This window comes from Thunnus maccoyii, chromosome 2 (genome assembly GCF_910596095.1).
Source record: "Thunnus maccoyii chromosome 2, fThuMac1.1, whole genome shotgun sequence".
Lineage (NCBI taxonomy): Eukaryota > Metazoa > Chordata > Actinopteri > Scombriformes > Scombridae > Thunnus > Thunnus maccoyii.
The window spans coordinates 8366433-8388310 of NC_056534.1; the positions used below are offsets into that span (position 1 = coordinate 8366433).

A 21878-nucleotide genomic window follows, 5' to 3' on the forward strand; every position below is an offset into this window, starting at 1 on the left:
GAAAAGCGATTTTTCTCAGTTGATGCAGTCTCGTCATACGTCTCACAATCTTTAACTACATTCTAGTAACCTTTTAAGCAAGTTTCATGAAAATCTGATCATTGGTGTGTTCAGTGATCATCAATGTAGACTTTAAACACCACAGTGAAAGAACCTAACCCACAAGTTTTATCAAAACAGTACCAGTAGGGTCTGAGATATCATATAGTCCAACCTGTAACAAGCTACATAATTCTTATTTCCCTCAAATATAATCAGTTGTAATGAAGAGATGCTTACTCAGGGGTTGTGTTGGATCTAAAGTGGACAACAGCATAGAGGACATGCGTCTGTTCTTGGGGCTGATGTGGCTGGACGGTGGTGTAGAGCGGATCTGTCTGGTTCTTAGAGAAGTTAATTCTGCTGTAGTGAAGGTCGTCCTGCTCTGTTGCTTGAGCTGAGATGTCTTCATACACAGGACCAGGGTTTAGCTGATAAAGAAACAAAATATATAATACTACACTATGTTGTATTTAAAGTTTTGGCTGATCCTCCATAACAAAGAAATATGCAACAATTCCGAGTAGAGCACAACTGATAATGGTTTTGGAAGGTATATTAAATGATTGTAACAACAGACGTTTGGTATCTTTATGTCACAGTTTCATGAATAACAATAAAAATATTTTTCCCCATTTAGGGTTTCTCCAAGAGAATTATCAACACTGAAAATAATGATAAAACAGTGTTTAGTAAAGAAATAACCTGTGAGAAAAGCATTTAAACAGGGTTGTGGGCAGTAATGTTATGTAATGTAGCAGAATTGTTTAAATTATTTTATTTTACCTGCTCCATATTGTCTGATGTTTCAAGTCTAGGAGAACGGCCGGAGGACCTCTTTCTCCTGCTTAGTGAAATGAGTGAATATAAAAATGAATAGATGATGTCAGGTTAGTGTGTAAATGTCATGACTCTGAAACAAAGCTCAGTGTTTCTCACCTAATCCAGAAGAAGACAGTAAGTGGTATTATAACCAGGAGAGCAGCAACAACTCCAACAGTTGCAGGAGTTGTTGCCGTAACAACTTCAACAGTTGCAGGAATTGTTGCTGTAACCACTCCAACTGCTGCTGTTGATGTTCCTGTGATACTTTGGACAGTGAGAGTCTTTTCACCAGAGTTGATGTTTTGGTGGGTTTTGACAGCACATGCATAGTTTCCTGCATGTTGAATCCTGACTGGGTCTAGAACCAGGTGTTTGTTTTGGCTCTCTGGCACCATCAGAGGTCGACTGTTCAAGTACCAAATGTAGTTTGTGTTGTCAGTCAGAGGACAGCTGGTACTGCAGGTCAGTGTGACTCTCTGGCCCTCTGTCACCACAGCAGGATGCAACTTAACTTCCAAGTCTGAAAGATTATTAGATTAGTCAGTAAATGTAAAAGAGACGTATCATCTCAAAAGTCCTCATACCTGAATTACAAACTAGGTTTGTCACTGTCCTTCAAAACAACTCAGATGACATGATGATAAAAAAAACAACTCATATACAGTAAGTGTTTTCTAATCTGCCACTCCAATGTTTAAGGTACAGACAGGTTTAGGTAACTAAAACTACTGTTCTTAGTTAAAATCACCATCATGGTTAAAAAAATGCTTTGTAGAAGATGAGACATGAAGCACAGACTCCTGTGTCAGAGTCACAGCCTTTGTAGGCTCATCCATCCATTCTGATCTCCTCTCTAACTATGGTGGCTGATAGAGCTCAATGCACTGCAACTTATTAAAACACAAACAAATGAAGATCTTCAACTTTTTGACACATATGTAACATAAAGAAATACACTGTAAATAAATAAACAATGCAAACTGTACAGAGTAGTAAATAGGCTTGTAGGTTAAACACAAAATCAAATTTGAAACTGAAACAAACATTGTTAGCTCATTTTTGAACACCAGACAGCAGGTCCTGACATCAGTTTTTCATGTCCCCCAGACACTTCTTCATTTCAGTAACTTCCCTTTTATCTGCTTGTGTTTCCTGTATTTGAAGCACATTTCTTTATACTGTGTGTCAAAGTGGTGAACATGTTTTCTTCATTTGCCTGTTTACATGCATTTTTTTGAAGTTGCAGCATGTTGAGCTCTCACTCTCTCCTACACTGTTTTAGTGGAGATACAACTTCTACAATGATTTGACACATTTAAATATGCATGATGTTTTAATTAGACCATTGAGGCAGTAGACAGAATACAGGCTCCTAATTTAGCCAAAGTTGTGAAATTAAGATTTATCTGTTAAAGTTCTTAAAACTGTGAATAATTAGACCATGGCTTCACTGTGAATGATTTATTGTGTGATATTTAAGAAATCACTGGTCTGATTTTGACAAAACACAGATGCATCTTTACACTTTGTTCTTATGAATTTCAGGTGGTGCACAACCCTGCATACAGCTTATTGTGTGCACTTAATTTAGCTACAGTTACATCGTTTTGACTGTCTACTCTTTTGTTAGTGTTATCATATTAAGCATGAACCAGCCTTTAGTCCTCTTGTAGGCATTAAAGGGTAAAGTCAACTGACTGCTGTTAGTACATGGTGAGGGAGCAGCACAGTCTCTATTGAAAAGTATACAGACAGGAATTACCTGAGACAATCAAAGTCACTCCAGGTGGATCAGCCCTCCGTACTACATCATCTTTTAGGAGTCTGAATGTGTATTCTGCTGAGTCAGTCTTCTTCAGGTTTTTGATTCTCAGGATGTGCTGGTTGTTCATGTCAAGATACTGCATGCGAACTGCATCCTCAGTCAGCTCCACAGCTTCCTCCTCACCACTTCTCTTTATTTTATACCAAACTTTAGACTCAGGCTGCTGGTTGTCAGGATACAAATATTCACTTGATATGTCCACTGAAGAGCCTTCCAGGGCGCAGATTCTCCTTCTGATATAATTTACACTCCAGCAGTTATTATAATCAACACCTGAAATATAGATTAAAGACTTAAAATAGGGTCACTCTAAATAACTGCTAAAGTAGCCTTGCCTAATACTTAAATAAAAAAATCTGTGGTAGAAGTTCAGGTGTTTTTTATAAATCATGTTTTCTGCAAATCAGGAAATATCACACAATGTGAAAGCAGCTAAAACGCCTCTTTAAATATTTTATATGGCTCTTTTACAAAAAATGTAAAACATTGTTTGGATTTTTACTGAAGCTTGCATTTAATTTTTCTTTATGGTACAATCTCTAAAATGAAATGGTTAAGTATTTTCAAATTTCTAATGTGTAATTATTGTGTAATTATTATGTGTTGTCATTATACAGACTGTGATTTACAGCTTCACAAGTGAGTCAAAACACCTCAAACACTAATCAGCAGTTCATGTCATGTTTAATAAGACACACTGGTTACCAGCAGATCACCTCCATCACTGACTAAATGATAAGTCAGATAATGGATTAATAACACTACAAAGAAAATGAAAATGAGGTTGAATCGACACCTCTGAAATATATTTCATGTTGCCCAATAAACATACAAACTAAAGACAAATGTACCATCCTATAATATAACAGTAATAACAGACTGTAAGTTGGTTTATACTCACAGACTTCAGCAGAGTGCAGATCCTCGTGGTCTTTGACAGCACAGGAGAAGACATCAGCAGAGGGGCTGGGAACTGAAAGCTGCTGTTTCTTCTCAAACATTAAGAGTCTGTTATTGTACCATCTATAGGCACTTTGGATGTCAGTCAGTGGACAGTTGGTGTTACAGGTCAGTCTAACATGATTCACCTCTGCAGGAGTCCTTTGTAGACTTACTTCTGTTAGGAGATGTTAAAAACATTTTTCAACAGTTTATGTGTGTCATGTTGAATTAAATAAAAATAATATATTGATCACAAAAGTATTAAAGTGTTGTTAGTGCAGAAAAGAAGAATGTGTAGAACTGTAGTAAACATGTCAGTAACAGTAAAATTAGAAAAGAAAGAAGGCAAAGATATGACATGAAAATATTGATATGAAAATAAATGATTCATGGTCAATTAGATGTCTGTTCTTAAAATATTGTTTTAAAGGTGTTCTAGGTGTGGGGGGTGGGAGTGGTGTTTGTGTAAATGTTTGTGGATGTTTGGAGAAAGTTAACCTCTGGGATATGTGATGGAGCAGGACTCATCCACTGATGTCTGCTTTTTAGAACACATTCTTCCTTCAGCGTAGGTCACAGTAAAGCAGGTCGATGTGACAGAATCTGAACAAAAACAAATAACATTTAGTAATTTAACTGGTAAACACTTAGTTACAGTATTTCATAGGCTTTATAATTTAAGGCAAAGCTTAACTAGTAAAAATATTCTTGAAAGTGTTTAACTTGAAGTTTTGTAACATGAAAAGGAGCCAAATGTTGTCACTCACCCACTGAGACTTCAGGAGCTCTGAGATGCTTGTAGTCTTTGATAGCACAGGAGTATCTGACTGCTTCCTCACTGCTGACCAGCTGTTGGTACCAGGGAGACCAGTCCTGATAGAGAAACGTTCTGTTCTTGTACCAGATGTAGGCTGCAGGGTTTTCAGTCAGAGGACAACTGGTTTTGCAAATCAGTGATACTGTCTGTCCCTCTGTGGCAGGAATCACCTTCACCTGCAGGTCTGAGATGATGATGAATAACGTAAGAATTCATATTCTGATTTCATTCTTAAAGTAATACATTAGTGAAAACCAGTGTACCTGTAACACGGAGGAAGATTTCACTTTGCCTGCAGTCTTGTGGGTTTTCTGCATTCTCTCTACAGCAGTAAACCTTTGCATCACTCTTTCTTAGATCATTTATTGTTAGAGTTGGATGACTCTCTTCAGACATGTTGTATGTTACACGATTTCCATCTGGAAACAGCTCTTTGAGAACAGACTTGGAGCCATCCCAGTGTGCAGTGAACCATTTACTGCTTGAAGTGGGATGTTGAGCTGAGCAGGGCAGATCCACTGATGAACCTTTTAAGGCACAGATACTTTTGGCTTGTCCCTGAACCCCTTTAACAGAAGCATTGATTCATAGTTATAACATTCTTCTAGTACTAATCACTAAATATTGATAGTATGAAATATTGTAAATTAAGGACATTTGATGTATAATCTGCAGTTTTCTTCAAGTTGTGCACATTTTAACTCCAATAATCAAGTAAAACATTATTTCTTTTACAGATTACAGTTAATAATCTCATATTGTATATATCATATTTACGGTCATTTATAAGAAGAAATAAACAATAATTCATACCTGAGATGCACAGAATGAAAGCCATAAACACACAGCCAGCTTCTGCCAACAACATGGCTGTTGTAGTCCCTCCGCTTCTAAACACAAAGTTGATTACATTATTTTTTTAATGGCCTTACCACACCTGCTGTGTTTATGAAAGCTCATTAAACATCAAATCTATAAATAAATGGTCAAAATCAACAGCCGTCCTCTTAGAGTAAAGACTTTAGAGGACAGAATGGACTGTTGGTCATTGTGAGAGTTGCGGGCAGATGCACAGCATGAAGCTCTGACAACTGAAATTCACTTCCTTCCTCATTGTTATTCTTAGTCAAACCTCTATTAGAGAATCTACCTTACATAGTTCAGTATTTATTTGATGTCATATTTTGATAAGGAAAACTTTGACTTTAATTTGTGGATGTCATTATATTTCTTACTCTGTATCTCATCACAATTATTATTGTTATTTGCAGTTTTTATAGTGTATTGGTTCTTCATACCAGATATATTAGTGTTAAACTGCATTATATTTTCATTGAAAGGTTGTAAAAACTGCTGAAGTGAGAACAGAGAGATGTGAAGCTGTAAAACTATAAATAAATCATCAAAATCAACAACAGTCCTCTTACAGAGTAAAGACTTTAGAGGACAGAATGGACTGTTGGTCAATGTGAGAGTTGCGGGCAGATGTACAGCATGAAACTCTGACACCTAAAATTCACTTGCTTCCTCATTGTTATTCTTAGTCAAACCTGTATTAGAGAATCTACCTCACATAGTGCAGTGTTTATTTGATGTCATAATTTGAGAAAGAAGACTTTGACTTTAACTTATGGATGTCATTATATTTCTTACTCTGTATCTCATCACAATTATTATTTTTATTTTCTGTTTTTATAGTGTATTGGTTCTTCATGCCAGATATTTTAGTGTTAAACTGCATTATATTTTCATTGAAAAGTTGTAAAAACTACTGAAGTGAGAACAGAGAGATGTGAAGCTGTCTATTGGCGGTGATGGTGGATTCTGTGGTGGAAACTGCAGAAGTTTATGGTAACTTAAAACGCTGCAGAGCATGCAGAATAGGACTTATAATAGTATAATATGTTGTACATGAAGGACATCTGAAGAGCTCATTCTGCCAGATGAAGTGAAAATCTTGAGAGCCTTTTTTTATTCATCCTTTCTGTTTTCTGTATCAATCTGCAGTTTTCTACAAATTGTCCACACTATAACTCTTAAATTCCATTAAAAATGTTATGTGTATGTCTTACAGTTTACAGTAAATATTCATTACATCAGAGAGGATAAACATTTATACCTGAGATGTTGGGGCTGAAACCAGTAAACACACATCCAATTTCTGCCAACAACATGGTTGTTTTAGTCCCTTGCTTCTAATCAGTGAACCTTTTTCACAGCAAACACTTTGACTTGTTCAAGCAGAAAAAGTACAGGTGTAAATAACAACATTAATGTTGGCACCAATACTGGGTCTATAAGTTGATTGTATAACAATGTTTGTATCTGCTGCATCATAACTGCTGACTTTATGAAGCTCATAAAAAATGTAATTGAAAAGTCTAAATTAAGAGCAGGTTTATAGAGAATAGTAAATAGTTTATAGTAAAACCTCAGATAAACAATCTATGTAGTGCAGCAGTTGTTTAGTTATTTGATGTCATATTTTTACATGGAAAACCTTCATATTTACTTTAAGGTGTCATTGTTTCTTCTTTTTAAGTAATGTATCGGCTCATCATGTAACATGCAGCAGTGTACAGCTGCATCAAGTTATCATAAAAAGGTGTCAAAGTTGCCAGTGTTGGTCAGAGAGGTGTGAGACTGTCTGTGTTTGTTTCATGGTGAAAAAAAACAGTTGTGAAGAGGAAGCTGCAGACATAGTTTTTATGATCATATCATACACTGCAGAACATGCAGAGTAGAACATGTTTCTGAGAGCAAAATGAGTTTTACAAAAGCATTTTTACAGTTATAACTGCAAATCAAACAGAAAGCACAGTAATACAACATGAAGCACACCAGAAAAAAACCACAAAATGTTTCAATAAGCTTACATGTCATTGCATTGTGGTCTGGCAATGCCATTGGTTAATCTACTATAAGTATTCTGTTCTCAATGATGCAACATGTCCGTCAACAATCCACAACAAATCTAAAAATCTGCACAAAGCAAGACAGCATGTGAAAATGTGGTCCAAATATTTACATCATACTTCATCTCATTTAAATGTTCTCTGTGTGTTCCACTGATGAGGGACACAAGCCAAAACACATATGTATCACAATAATTATTCTCTATATTACAAGTGTTGTCTTCTTTCTAGCAAATGTGAAAAAGTCTTCAGATACACTTGATCTGCTGTTTCAAAGTGTTCAGTACTTTTGGGTAACTGATGCTAAACGTGGAGTGGAGTGTAATGGTGCCAGAGATTAGAAACCTTGAAATGTGACATTGAAGTCTGGCATATATCAGGCAGAAAGGTTTCCCACTGCGAAACATCTCACCAAGATTTATTAACATCAGACCTGTGGTGTGTCAGATACACCCCAACACTATATGTGTATTGAAGGGTTGTTGAAAATAGTACTGTTCAAGATGAGCAAGGTCACTAAGTGGATCTTGAATCAGTTGTAATGGTTGATCACTTTGGGGTCCTGTTGGGTCTAAAGTTGACAACAGCAGAAGCGACATCGTCCTGTTCTTTAGACTGGTGTGGCTGGACGTTGGAGTAGAGAGGATGTGTCTGGGTCTTAGAGAAGTGGACTCTGCTACAGTGAAGATCATCCTGCTGTGTTGGTTGGGCTGAGATGTTTTCATTCACAGGACCAGGGTTTAACTGATGAGAAGACAAGACAAATAATATTAGTTTACATTGACTCCTGCTGAGTCATTCTGCACACTCAGTGCTGTGTTTGTCCCACATTATTAAAAGGAGGAGGTCTAGTTAGCGTTAGCTGTCTCTTTTTCACAGGTCCATATACAGTATGGTGATGGAAAATGACCAGACTGTCAAAACTATAAGTTGAAACTAACAGCAATGGGTCCTTTAATGTCAGCAGCCCCCCATGAATTTAATCAGTGAGTAACGTGCTGTAAGCAGTGTTCAAATCACAAATGGGACCAAGTAACAGCTAACAATGACTAGCAAGGACTAACAATGTATGAACCATTTTAGTGCCTGCTCACACAGATGTTGCACCAATCAAATTACCAAACCATCGTTGTCAGCTGGAGAACACTAATGTGGGGGGAACTATTAAGGCACAATTGAATTGAATTTCTTCTTTTTGGTATTTACAGTACACAAGTATATAAGTCAAAACAAATACCAAGGACATATATACAGAGTTCTCAGTGAAAATTAATTTTAACGTAATTTTGACTTTAAAAATTAAACGTTGTGCAAAATGTTTCTGAAATTTCTGTTCTTTACCTGCTCCATGTTGACTGTTGCTTCGGTACCTGAAGTCCTTCTTTTCCTAGATAGTGAAACAAATGAATATATATACATGAATAAGTGATTTCAGGTTAGAAATTAAATGTAATTTCTTGCAACAGAGCAGGGTTTTGCTTACCTCCTAATCCACAAGAAGACAAAAAGAGGTGTTATAACTAGGAGAGCAACAACAGCTCCTGCAGCTGCAGCAAATGTGCATTTACTTTCAACAGTAAGAGTCCTTTCACGGGAGTTGAAGTTCTTGTGAGATGTCACAGCACAGGAGTAGTTTCCTGCATGATGACTGCTGACTGAGTCTAGTACCAGTTGTTTGCTTTTGTTGTGCGGCAGGTTCACAAGTTGTTTGTTCAAATACCAAATGTAGGTTGTGTTGTCAGTCAGAGGACAACTGGTCATGCAGGTCAGTGTGACTCTTTGGCCCTCTTTCACCACAGCAGGATGCAACTTCACTCTCAGGCCTGAAAAATGGTTAGATTGGTCAGTAAATGTAAAGAAAAAGATATCCATAAGTCATCAAACCTAAATAATAAGTCCTTATTCCTAAATGACCAAATTCCTCATTTGTCAAACCTGTAACATTGGTGGAGGAAGTGTGGAGGAAATAATGATATTAGAAGTGTACTGTTAGAGAAATTACTATATTATTGTATTTTGATGATCATTAATCCAGTGTAGAAGTGTGATCAACTGATCGATTTTGTCTTTAAATAACATGATGCACTCTTGACCTTGTATATTGACGTTTATATGTCGTAATCACATTGTTCTGTTTTAAGTAAAATGTCTCGCACCTTGTTAATGTAGGCAAATTAATGTCTAGTTTGTTAGGAAAGAAGAAATGGAAAAGGTTATCTGAAGTGAATGATACACGTTGACTCTGATTCTAAGAAGTGATAGTTAGAAAAATGAACAAAATGCAAACTGGAAATTGTACAAGACAGGCATGACACAATATATGCAATTGTTATTGATTATCTTACAGGAAACAGGTGTCTGCAGACAACGCACTTTGACTACGCACAAAGTGTGTCTGTTAACAGTTGTGTTGGGTGGAGGCTGAAAGTATAAAGTGTTTGTGTGAGCTGTTCAAGGTGTTCCTCTTGCTGCACAGCTCAGGGAGCTCGTATGCAAACGCTTTACTGATTTATTAAAGACAGTTGGACTGCAAGAAAAATACTGTGTCTCTGGTATTTAATTACCTTAATCACCTAACTAGACAAATTGATATTTCAGCTGCAGCTTTTGTTTATTTTTCCAATAAGGAAAAAAAAATTCCAATAAGGAAAAATAAACAAAACAGCACTGTAATCAATCAATCATTCTTGTTTCTATTTTTTAGACAAACCCACTCTGCAATCTGCATCATTACAAAGCATTTAAATGTAAGAATTACCTGTGACAACCAAAGTCACTCCAGGAAAATCCGACTGTTTCCGTCCTCCATGATGTTGTCCCAATCTGAATGTGTATTTTGCAGAGTCGTTCTTCTTCAGCTGTTTGATTCTCAGGATGTGTTGGTTATTCACTCTGTCATGATACTTTACACGACCTGCAAGCTCAATCACCTTTTCAACTTCCTCCTCACCACCTGCCGTTATTTTATACCATAATTTAGACTTGGGCCTCTGGTTGTTAGGATACGAGTAATTACTTGAAATGTTCACTGAAGAGCCTTCCAGAGCACAGATCCTCCTCCTGACATAATTCACACTTGAGCAGTTCTTATCCTCAACACCTGAAATAGACAGAACAGACTGAATAGACTTACAGTAGTTTTTAGGTTAAATGTCCGAATGACTATTCATTCAGTTTCCACCATTGTCATTCTTTTGCAATGTCTTTAAATATCTTCAATCAATTATTTTATCCAATTTGGAAAATGCAAAAAGAAAAAAACAGATCAAGTTTTTCTTTTTCCATCAAGATAGAAAAATATAGTGTATATCAGTTTTCAATGTACAGTATATGTTGAATATATGTATATATGTCATAGTATGTATGTTTTATTTTCTTCATCAGAACTTCAACTTCAGATGCAGTTTTTTTTTCATTTTGGTGAGTTGTCTTTATGAGCCCTTTTGGGTTTTTTAAAATCTCACCAGCACAATCTATTTTTGCTCCTTTAATGCATAATGTTTTTTTTTTCATTCTTGTTATTTTTGCAAATAAACTACACATAAAATCTTGAGGTGGACCACAAACCTTATCAAAAAATAAGTCATATATTATAAATTAAATCTTATTTCAGTTTTGAAGGTTTGTGCATTTTTCTGCTGTGAGCATGTGCAGTAAGTTGACAAGAGCACACTCCTCACAGGCACCTTTGTTCATTCAGAGTCACAGAAAAAACAGTCTAAGGCAATTTGTAAATTCAGTTAAATTTTCTGTTCTTTACAGTTGAGTGTTGTAGAAAGAAATGGTTTCATCAATTTATAGCTGTAGTCCAATTTGTAGTTTTATGAATAGCTTTATGATGAGAAAATGCTCCTGTTTCCCCTCATTGACTCTTTGATCAGACAGGGTCGCACAGGGACATCTAGTGTCCACAAGTTGTGAAAGCAACTTTTTAATATCTGCAAGATCATTATTGCATCACAGAGTAGAGTGACCAACCCTACTTTCCAGAGCAACTTTTGGTTTATTTGCCTATTTGTGACACCCAGAGACCCTCATCAGCATAGTGATTGGGGATTTTTCAGGAAGTGAATCATCATACATACTAAGCCTACTGTAGGCTAAATAGTAAGTCAGGATATTTGTGGTTAGTGTAATAATGTGTATATGTTCATGACACAATCTCTAAAATGAAACGGTTAAGTATTTTTAAATTTCTAATGTGTAATTATTGTGTAATTATTATGTGTTGTCGTTATACAGACTGTGATTTACAGCTTCACAAGCGAGTCATATCAACTCAAACACTAATCAGCAGTTCATGTTGTCTTTAATAAGACACACTGGTTACCAGCAGATCACCTCCATCACTGACTAAATCATAAGTCAGATAATGGATTAATAACACTACAAAAAAAAAATGAAAATGAGGTTTAATTGACACCTCTGAAATATATTTCATGTTGCCCAATAAGCTTACAAACTAAAGACAAATGTGCCATCCTATAATATAACAGTAATAACAGACTGTAAGTTGGTTTATACTCACAGACTTCAAATGCGTCTGTCCATCACTGAGTCACTGAGTCACTTACAGTTACACCATTGTTTTTTGAAATAAAGCATTTCTGTGTTCATGGTAAATAAAACAAAAGCAATATAACAAATAAATGTATGAATACAAACTTTACACACATGAAACACACTGTATTAGGGTTATTTATACTTAGCATTAATGAGTAACTTGACAGTTACTGTATTAAAACTATATTTTAGGTTGTGGGTAAGTGAAATAATATAAAACATATAAAAAATAATCGTAACTCAACCCTTCTCACACCAGCACCATATAGTCTACACCTAAAATCTGGTGCAATGTATTTAAGTATTTTTAATATTTTTTATGTGTACAGCACATTGAGTTACAACTACTGCATGAAAAGTGCAATACAAATAAATAAAGTTAAAGCAATGTTCATGTCTGATGGTAACCAGGCAACGTACAAGTTAAAATCCCTCTAACGTTTCATACCCGGTCCAGCCATACACCAGGTTTTGACCTAGTCTTGTGAACTTATGCATACAGGACCAGTGTGTATTGACTTTGGTATAAGAACAGCAAACCTATTTCATAATGCTGGAGACTACATCTCTGAAGCACTACATCCAATAAATGTATAGGAGTGGTACTGGGTATCCGAATTATCAGAATATATTTGGTCGGAAGTGAATCTGTAGAGGTTGTTAAATGCTTTTTCCACAGAACAAGGACAGTGCTTTTAAGAAATAGAGGCTTTTTAAATAGGTCACTGAAATTGTCAGCATACAAAATAAAAACAGAGTGGATTTTTTGCAGTTTTAGAGATATTGAATGTTGTGCTTCAGCTAATGTTTTAAACTCCCAGAATACAAAGTCTATAGTTTAAAGTTAATAGTACATGTGACTAGTCTCTTTGTCTTTCTGTCAGGTGTGTGGAGGAGATCCTCAAAGCAGACCCAGGCCAGCTCCAGGCTGAGGATTCTGTATATGGTGGGACGCCTCTCCACTGGGCCAAAACTGCTGAGGTGAGGAACATCAAGTGTTTTGTAGTTAGAATTAGTAGTCTGACTCTAGAGAAACCAAAGTGTTGAAGCTTTGATAGGAGAATAATGGATCTATGACCTTTGATGACCTCTGTGAGCAAGCAACCCGAGTTTGAACAACATTTACAAAACTAATTTCATCCTGTATGAGTTTATGTCACTGCTTCCAATCAGAAATGCTGGCCTGTCATTGAGGCGTCCCACACCAAGACATGCAAGTTAGGCTTTAGGAAGAAGTAACAGGAGAAGTCCTGTTGTTCTGTCCATTTAATAAAGTCTTCCTCTCTTTGTGCCAGATGTGTCGTTTGCTGCTGGAGCATGGCTGTATGGTGAACTATCTCAGTAAGACCGGGGAGAGCGCCCTCCACATTCTGACCAAGAAGGGCCGCTTTGAGGCAGCCATGGTGTTACTCACCCACGGAGCCAACGCCAACCTGAAGGGACAAGACAGGAACACAGCTCTGCACCTCGCTATGAAGGTGAGTGTACGAGATATTACGCCTGCCTTGTTCTTATCTTCCAGGTGAAAACAATAATCTTACTGATAATCAAAGTGTTCATGAAAGGAGTAGTGGCAACACAGTATCGGTATGAGGAGAAAACACTAAGAGCTACGACTCAGATTACAGGAGATTTATCCTAAAAATCCCAAACAATAGGGAAATCAGGCTGCATTACACATAAGGACAAACTTCACAGATCTGCTTTTCTGTAATGGGCAGCATGCTTACACTACAAGAACATCACACATCAATGATATATATTAAAGAGAGCTGGATATTGTCATTCTGCTATGGAAATGCAGACTTTTTTTTGAAAATAATAATAATAATGCACCACTTGTGTGACACTGTGCTCATTAATTAGATGGACCACATGGAGTTGATCAAAGCTCTGATTGTATTTGGTGCTGATGTGGAGATCCACAACGACTTGGGAGAAACGCCTGGACTGATCGCTGCACGCACCAGCAAAGGTAAGAGAGACAGGATGGATGGAAAGAGAGATATCAACTGTAAGGTATACAGAAGTTGAATCAGGAAAATAAGGAACAGAGTAGGAATTCTGAGTTAGGACAGTGAAAAGCTGTGTTATATTTATAGAACTTAATGTGACTGACCTAACACGCCTGTTTGTTCTAGTTTAATCAGATTATAACATGTTAACCCATAGTCTCATTTAACAGCATGTATTCCAATGTAGATGGTAAAGCCAATGCATGAAAATGGTTGTTATGATATAATGAAACAATCTTTAGTGCCTTGTCTCTAAATATAAAGACCAGTTGTACCGCTCTTGCTACTAATTCATTGTTTTGTGACTGTTTAGAAGCAGCATGGTTACAAAGCTTGCAGCATTTCTTTTTAAAGGTGCATCATGCAACTTTACCATGGATGATGTAAAAACACCACACACTCCATTGTACATTTGCAGCATATGTATAAAGCTTTGATTTGATCATTTCCAGCTACTCAGTGATTTCAGAGCTCGCTCTCTGATCTGTAAGGGGATTTTGTGGAAAACTTCTCAGTTGATGTAGCTCCAGTCTCCTTCTCCATCTGCACATGTTTTACCTGTTCAACAGCAGAGGGCAGCACTTACAAAACATTTCAGTTGCAAAAGCTGAACAACATTTACATTGCCATGCAAAAGGCAAAATAATTTGACATTTCAGTGATTTCTAATAAAAGTCTGTGCATTGTTTCTACTGGATTTGTCTGCCTATTGAAACAAGATGATTATATGAGCATATTTGTTGTTTTCACATGGAGACAAATGTGTATGAAACCGCATACTCGATGCTCTGAAGCAGAAATTATGGTAAATGGAGTTTGTTGTCATTTATTGATTTTTGTAAATGCATGATAATTGCTAACATCCTGCTTACACTCTTGCTTTCTCTCTCTGTCTCTTATCTATCACCCTCTATCTCTTCTCCTCTGCTTTTTGTGGTGTTTGTGCATGTCTAACTCCATTTGCGTGCATGTGTGTGTGTGTGTGTTTTTTTTCGTTAAAACGAAAGGTCCGAATAGAAAGATACTGCTGGACATGCTGTGTAGTGTAGGGGTCCAGCGGTGCCTCCCCCCCTCCCCTGCCAGTCCTCCCCCCATCTCCAACAAGGCCCCACCTCCAGGCATAGGTAACACCAACGTCCCATCCTCTGCCTCCCCTTCACTGCACTCTGTTTCAATGTTTCTCTCATCTACAGAATATGTCTCTGTTTGAGCTATTTTACATTTTCTATAACTTTTTACATTTTTTAGTTTGCTGATTAGTGAAAAAAATGTTTTGTGTGCAACTTTCGAATAATCCTTAATCCTTAAAATACCAAATAACAAAAAGAAGGAATGTGAGGAAAGTATTTAACAGAAAGAGGTTATTTTTTTAGTGCTAGATTTGAATTATGACTTGAGTACACAAGTGACCCAACAAGATCTGAATTTTCTGAGAAATCTGAGCTGAGGAATGTGACAGTATGAGAGTAAGAAGCTCCTGTAAATTAAATAAGATAAAGCAAGTATCCTTACATAAAAGCAACATGCACGCATATCTGCTTGACATTCTTGGTATAACTCCCCTGTGGCTTGTAGAAAACCCAGTGACCCCTTTCCTTTTCCATCCTTTGTACATGAATTTGATCAATACTGTTGCCATGTGTTGGTCCCACACCAATAGCTGTTATGATTGGCTCACAGGGTTTGAGGACATCATGTTCGTGGGGGCTGCAGTCACTGCAATGACCAGAGGCACATCTGAAGTGGACGGGCCCAAAACGGGGAAAAGGAAGTGAGTATGTTTGTAATTCCACAGTTCCCCGTCTGTTTTTCATGGTTAAAGCAAGATTATGTAACTTCTGCTGAGCAGCAGCAACAGCGGCCTCTGCTGCCACAAGTGGTAGTTAAAAGATGCTGGTGCATTTAATTCTGTTGATATCTGAGCAGTGAGGATACCGCACTACTGTAACATGAGGGAAAACTATTTGAAGGGGAACAGACTTCAACACTTGCTGTATCTAGACTGCAAGTGTGACATGAGCAGCACGTTTAGCAGAGCAGCAGCAGCAGTGAGTGCTCCGTCTGTGTGTCTACACAGAACGTCTCCAGTGTAGACACACAGACGGAGCGCTCACTGCTACACTTGCGGTCTAGACACGGTGTTACTGTTGTGACATCCCTCGCTGTGCCTCTGGCTGATCTTATTTCTATGATTGTCTGAACCCACAGCACCTGTGTGCTAAAATGTAACTACTAACAGCTAGCGTTATACTGACTGACTTATGCTGCGATCCACATCATCTTCACACACCACGGAATATACAGTCTGGTGGCCGCTAGTATGTAACTTAATTCTATTGATACCTATATAGCTACATATTGGTGAGATAACAGGTGATTATAATTCACCAAAGGGCTCATCAGGCACGCCAGCTGTCGCTTATTAGCTGAACACTCACCTACTCATAGAACTGGAGTTACATCCAGGTAACTACTATTTCTTGTGGGGGATCGTACCCGCTCAACCCAAGTTACATTGTGCAAGAACAGGTGTTCAGGGAGCGGAGTGGGAATGAAAGAGGCACCTTTCTCTCTATTACAAGTCAGTGTACCATCAAAATGATTATGAAACTGTTATTTTAAGGTAAATAGTTGTATAATGTTGCTTTAAAGTAAAGTTTGTCTCATATTTTTTCCATGAATTCTGCGCATCTGGCTATGTGGTAGCAAAAGGATAATGAATAATAATAACAAAGTTGTTTATTTTAAAAATATATTATTATTACTTTAACGTGAAAACATGTTAATTGTATGTTTTTCTGTCTTAGATGAGACAAAAAGTTCTGGTGTAAAAAAAGTTCTGGCCCTCGCTATAATCCACGGTGAGTGTGTTTTTCTTTCTGCTTCCAAGAGTTTTCATACCCTAGCATCAAAACAATAATGGCGTCTCTTCAATGTGTAGGAAAGTCCATGGAGTACCTTCGCTGCCTGTACTTCAGGATGAAAGAGCAGGTGTTCAAAGGGTCACGACCCTATGAATCAGCACCACTGGAGGATTTCCTGAAGAAAGAATTTGGAGAGAACACCAAGATGACAGACGTCCAATACCCCAGGTAACTGTTCATGTCAAACTTATTGAAGTCCTTTCATCCTAGAAGAAATATGTTTTTGTCGTTGTTACTTCACTTGAATGTTTGAGCTTCACTTAACAGAATGATGTATGTGCAGAGTTTGACACTAGAAGACTGTTGTCACATTCAACTGCTGAAGCTGGAAAGTTTCTGTGTTAACTGAGAAGTTGTGTACGTATGAGCATAATTTGTGACATCACAACTAGTTTGCTAATTCTGGTCCAGTATGCAACTTACACAAGTGTGATGAGGAGATTTGAAACCTTCAGTGCACATACAGTGAGAATGGACTTTTCAGTGAAGTAGGAGACGTCTTGAAATAAAAAAATATTTGCATATTCATAGAGTCTGGATTTTTCAGTGAGGTAGAAAGAGTAGATGTCATTTTAAGAATTTCTAACCACATCAGACACATTTTTATGTCTTAACACAAGTCTGAAGGGGATTTTAGGGTTAAATGTGTCCACTAGGCAATAGGCAGAAAAGTGTAAAAAGGCAGTAGAGACAGTAGAGCTAAAAATGTCAACCTCATAGTGGCGCTGGAGGAAAAGTCAGGCGATCACCAGAGTCAGTAGGATGCGTCCTCTGGGGACAATGGAGATCTGTTCAAAATGTCATGCCAATCTGTTCAGTAGTTATTGAGATATTTCATTCTGGACCAAAGTGGAGAGAAAGAAAGAATGAGTGACAGACCTCACCATCCCTTGAACAATGCTGCTAGCATGGCTAAAAACTAGTAGTAGAGGATCCAGAATCTGTAAATGAGCAATTTTTGGTGTCAAAGTGCTGGTTTTTCAGGTTTAGATCAGAATGTCTTGACAAACACTTTTATTATGAACAAAAGCTGAGATATCTGACTAAAATTCACCTTTTATGTTAAACTCACATCTACTGTATTATCTTTTCACTCATACATTTGCTCTTGTACAGGGTGATGGTGACCAGTGTTCTGGCTGACAGACATCCAGGAGAACTGCACATCTTCAGGAACTATGACCCTCCCTCCATCCACAGAGAGCCCCCGTATGCCACCACGGCCACGTTCCAGCCTCTCACTGTCCCACAAGGTACTAGACCTACTGCAGTAGTGCTCAAATGTTTTATGAATGGTGGTTGGTGGTGTGTGTTGCTGTCTGCCACAGTGTCCTTAATGTCGCCACCAGATGGTGACATAGTAAAGTATTTTCTAACTCTACACATGGTGGTAAATTATACTCAGTTCATTCAGGATTATATATTTATTTAGAAAACGAAGCCTGAGAAGTCCATTTGTGTTGTGTTGTTTGAGTGGCAACCATGTTGTTGTTACAGGATGGGAGGATGAGGATGTGTTGATAGTAGGATACACAGTGGAGCCAGCCAGAAAGCGTAGGAAGGTGACAGCTGAAGGTGTGTTTGTGAGTGAAAAACAAAGGGACAGGTTCACAAAGAACTTAACTTGGTCAGTCACAAAATTACCTCACAAATTCCCATTTGTTCACGTATAAATATTATCCAGAATACATTTTTGGATTACTTTTAATGTGCAGAGTCAAACCAACAATGAACCTATCCTACTTACAAGTATTGTCTGTGTATCCAAAGCCTAATATATCATATTCCTCTGTGCCATAGACCTCTGTTGTTCTCCAAAAAATATTAAAAACATGTCAATGAGCCACACCGCTGTGAGTGACATGTTCCTTCCCCCCGAAGGCAATAGTTACTGTAGTTTGTTTAGAAATGGCTCCAAAGATTAATAACAGCGATAACATTTTCAGTCTCAGGAGAGACGTTCCTTGTAATGCAGGTCCTACTGAGCGTGATGCATGCTAATGCATTGTGCTAAGGTGACTCTGTTTACAGTGCTTCACCAGCTTGTTGTGCTAGATGTCACAACCTCTTGACTTTGTAAATTTCAGTGCAAAGTCAAGAGATGATGACACGTCAAGATGAAAGGTCAATATGACGTGTTTTTAATGACAACAGGGGAGCTCAGAGTATTAAGATGTATCAGGCTTTGGATAAACACACAATACTTGTAAGTAGGATCAGTTCATTGTTGGTTTGGCTCTGCACATGAGATTTGTTGACAATAGGAAAACTATTGATTATTATTATTATTGCATAGATTAGAGGATGATGATTCAATTGCTGTTGGGGGGGGGGGGGGTGATTTACATCACTAACTCCTACTATGTTTGTACTTTGCTTTGACCACTGAACTAAACAAAAAACATTAACACAACTCATTGTGAGTAACTAAATTTAGAAACTCCTCCTGCTCCTCCAGCTGTACAGTATCTGTGCTCCCGTGTGTCTCCAGGTGAACCTCCTCAGGTGGTTGTGAGCTCTGTGGATGTTTTCCGGCCTTCTAACCCTCTGGAGCTGGCCAAGAGCTTTGTAGGAGCCAAAGAGCTGGGCAAGATGCTGGTGGACTTTGTGAGTATAGTTTGAGCACCTGTTTTTAAATTTACCTTGCTCCTTGTGTAAATCAATGAGTGCTGAATGCTCATCATCCGCTGCTGAAACTATATGTTTTTTCATATGAATTCATCCTGCCAGAGTTGTGTTCTCCACTTTTTGTGAAGCCTTTTAATATTCCTGATATTTTGAACATGACAACCAGTATCAATAACATTTCAGAAAGTGTCTCTAATTCTAATATTTCCTCTCTCTCTGACTGGACAGTGTAGAGATTCTGATGGCTGTGCAGTTGACAGAGCAAGAGCCTGGTGTGAAATGATCGACACCATCTACCACAGGTCAGCTGACCATGAATCTGCAGCACTTCAGTTTTTTATTTACTGCTGTCTCTGCTCTCTGTTTTAACTCCAGCTGGCCAAGAGTAAATGATTATCTGCTATGTTCCTGGCCTAAACTAGACATCACTGCAGCTCTATAACATCATAGACAGTATAACTTTACCAACCAACACCATCTGGCTTGAAGCTCGGGTGAAGCTCAGCTTGGGAGACCCACATCGTTACAGGCTGAGATGCATGTTAATCAAGTTTGTTTCTGTTTGTGTTTGTCAAATGGGCATTTATAGTATTCATTGTTGGTCTATTATCTCTAATGTACTTTAAAACTATGTAAAATTCACTATTTATTTATTGTCTTTTGTACAGATTGAGCCCCCAGCTGATGAAGTAAGTGACGCAGTCCTGGTGGACATGCTGTGGGAAACCCAAATGTACCTTTATGAGAAGAGAGAAGTCCTCCAATCCCTGGCAAAAGTGCTAATGGACAACTGAAAGCACACGAAAATCATGAGGAAAGGCTATGAAGATGGGGCTATAAGAGCAGAAAGGAATGTGAAAGCAAAATGGAGAAAAGGAGAGCAAAGGAGAGTCTTTTGAGTGGAGTCAAAGACAAGAGTGATTGGATGACGCACAAAGATTAGTGAGACATGTGTTCGAATCGAAACTATGATGTCTATGTCGGTGTGCTCTTTCTTTAAGACAAACCCCTTGAGCCGATGTGATCACAGTGACTTTCATATTTACACTCAAATGTCAGTACACGATAGCAAATGTATAAAACATGGCAGAGACTGAAATCTAACAGGAAAACAACTGACAGGATGTCGCCTATTGGAAGACAAGTTATGTAGCATCTTATGACCTTATCACTGAGCTTATCAAGTTTACCGTGTTTGTATATAAACCATTGAAATAGAGTGTGGAGTTTCCCTTCTTTGGTATGTGAATACAGGGGAACTGTAGGAGGAAGTGGTTCCAACTAAATCATACTAAGATCAGTATACACTGTGACTGTGATAGTGTCAGTTTACTGTCACCCTCCCCCCTCTATAGTGTTGCGTGAGAAGTTTTTGAATCCAGTTCTCATTGGTTGTGATAAAACCATAACGCCCTTCGTCATCCTTCATTTTGTTGTTCCTCTTTTTTTTTTTTTTTTACCCAAGTAGCTGCAAAGACAATGTACAGACATATTACTTAAGGCATATCAGAAGGACCCTGTAGTAGCGCAACAAAATCTGCAATATACTGTAACACAGCTTGGACGATGGTGATGATGAACCAGATCTGCCTTATGTGTCTGGGGCCCAAATTTGTACTGTTTTCTTTCATTCTCTCCATATCAAACTGTCATGCCTTTTTATAGGTTATTTAGACTGACTTTAAACATAACCTCACTCCCATTGCTAACTTGCTTGCACACTGTACACTTGTTACAACCTTTCATAAAGGTATCTTGAACAAATATTTAACATGTACTTGTACAACTGGAATTATACACTTGAATTATAAACTTACTTGAAAGACAAAGAAACAATACTGCACTGGTGTTTGTACAACCTAAACTAGAAGTAACAAATTATTTACATATGTTTTTTTGCATATGGATTAAATACTGAAATGTATACTGACATGGTAATAAAATATATTAATATGGACTTCAGTTGTGTCCATGACTGTTTTGTTTCTTTGTTGTGCACTTGATTTTCAGCTGACATGTTATTTAACTCAGCATGGGTAAGATTAGATCCCTATTTTATGAATTAAATGCTGTGTGACCATTGAACAATTCAGAGCATCAGTTTAAGTAAGTCAACTTTATTTAAAGGTACAATCCATAGTAAAGAAAAGGGTCATCCCACCATCAAAACTCAAAACATACAATTGCATTTAATTTTTACATTCAACTTAGTTGAAAGACCCTTTAAGAAAAGCATTAAAGACAACAACTGCTAAAAAGCTTTAATTATTCTCTGATGCTTTGTAAGAGAAAGTAAAACCATTTATTAATTGTAATGTCACATCGTGTTAAACAAAAAAATTCTGATTTAATTTTCATCTTTAAATGAAACCTGTAATTATGAAT

The 21878-nt window shown here is 37.5% G+C and overlaps 2 protein-coding genes and 2 long non-coding RNA genes across 4 annotated transcripts; 2 read left to right on the forward strand and 2 right to left on the reverse strand.

Moving 5' to 3' along the window:
- Positions 1–974: 974 nt before the first annotated feature.
- On the reverse strand, positions 975–2771 carry LOC121883878 (sialoadhesin-like). Its single transcript, XM_042392346.1, has 2 exons — positions 2627–2771; positions 975–1384 (listed from the first exon to the last, which is right to left on the reverse strand). Exons 1-2 carry the CDS (start codon positions 2769–2771, stop codon positions 975–977), a joined length of 555 nt encoding a protein of 184 aa, XP_042248280.1.
- A 4545-nt stretch (positions 2772–7316) lies between these two features.
- Positions 7317–8924, reverse strand: LOC121910166. Its single transcript, XR_006099609.1, has 3 exons — positions 8847–8924; positions 8705–8750; positions 7317–8107 (listed from the first exon to the last, which is right to left on the reverse strand). It is a non-coding gene; the product is annotated as an uncharacterized LOC121910166 (long non-coding RNA).
- Positions 8925–12313: 3389 nt separating this feature from the next.
- LOC121883923 (85/88 kDa calcium-independent phospholipase A2-like) lies at positions 12314–18538 on the forward strand. The gene is made up of 11 exons (XM_042392375.1): positions 12314–12342; positions 12811–12907; positions 13222–13404; positions 13793–13901; positions 14949–15065; positions 15622–15712; positions 16452–16522; positions 16749–16802; positions 16883–17033; positions 17982–18118; positions 18363–18538. The coding sequence occupies exons 1-11, from the start codon at positions 12314–12316 to the stop codon at positions 18536–18538; spliced, it is 1215 nt and encodes a 404-aa protein (XP_042248309.1).
- Positions 18539–19361: 823 nt separating this feature from the next.
- LOC121910161 lies at positions 19362–21381 on the forward strand. Its single transcript, XR_006099607.1, has 3 exons — positions 19362–19472; positions 19722–19795; positions 20162–21381. It is a non-coding gene; the product is annotated as an uncharacterized LOC121910161 (long non-coding RNA).
- The last annotated feature ends 497 nt before the right edge of the window (positions 21382–21878 follow it).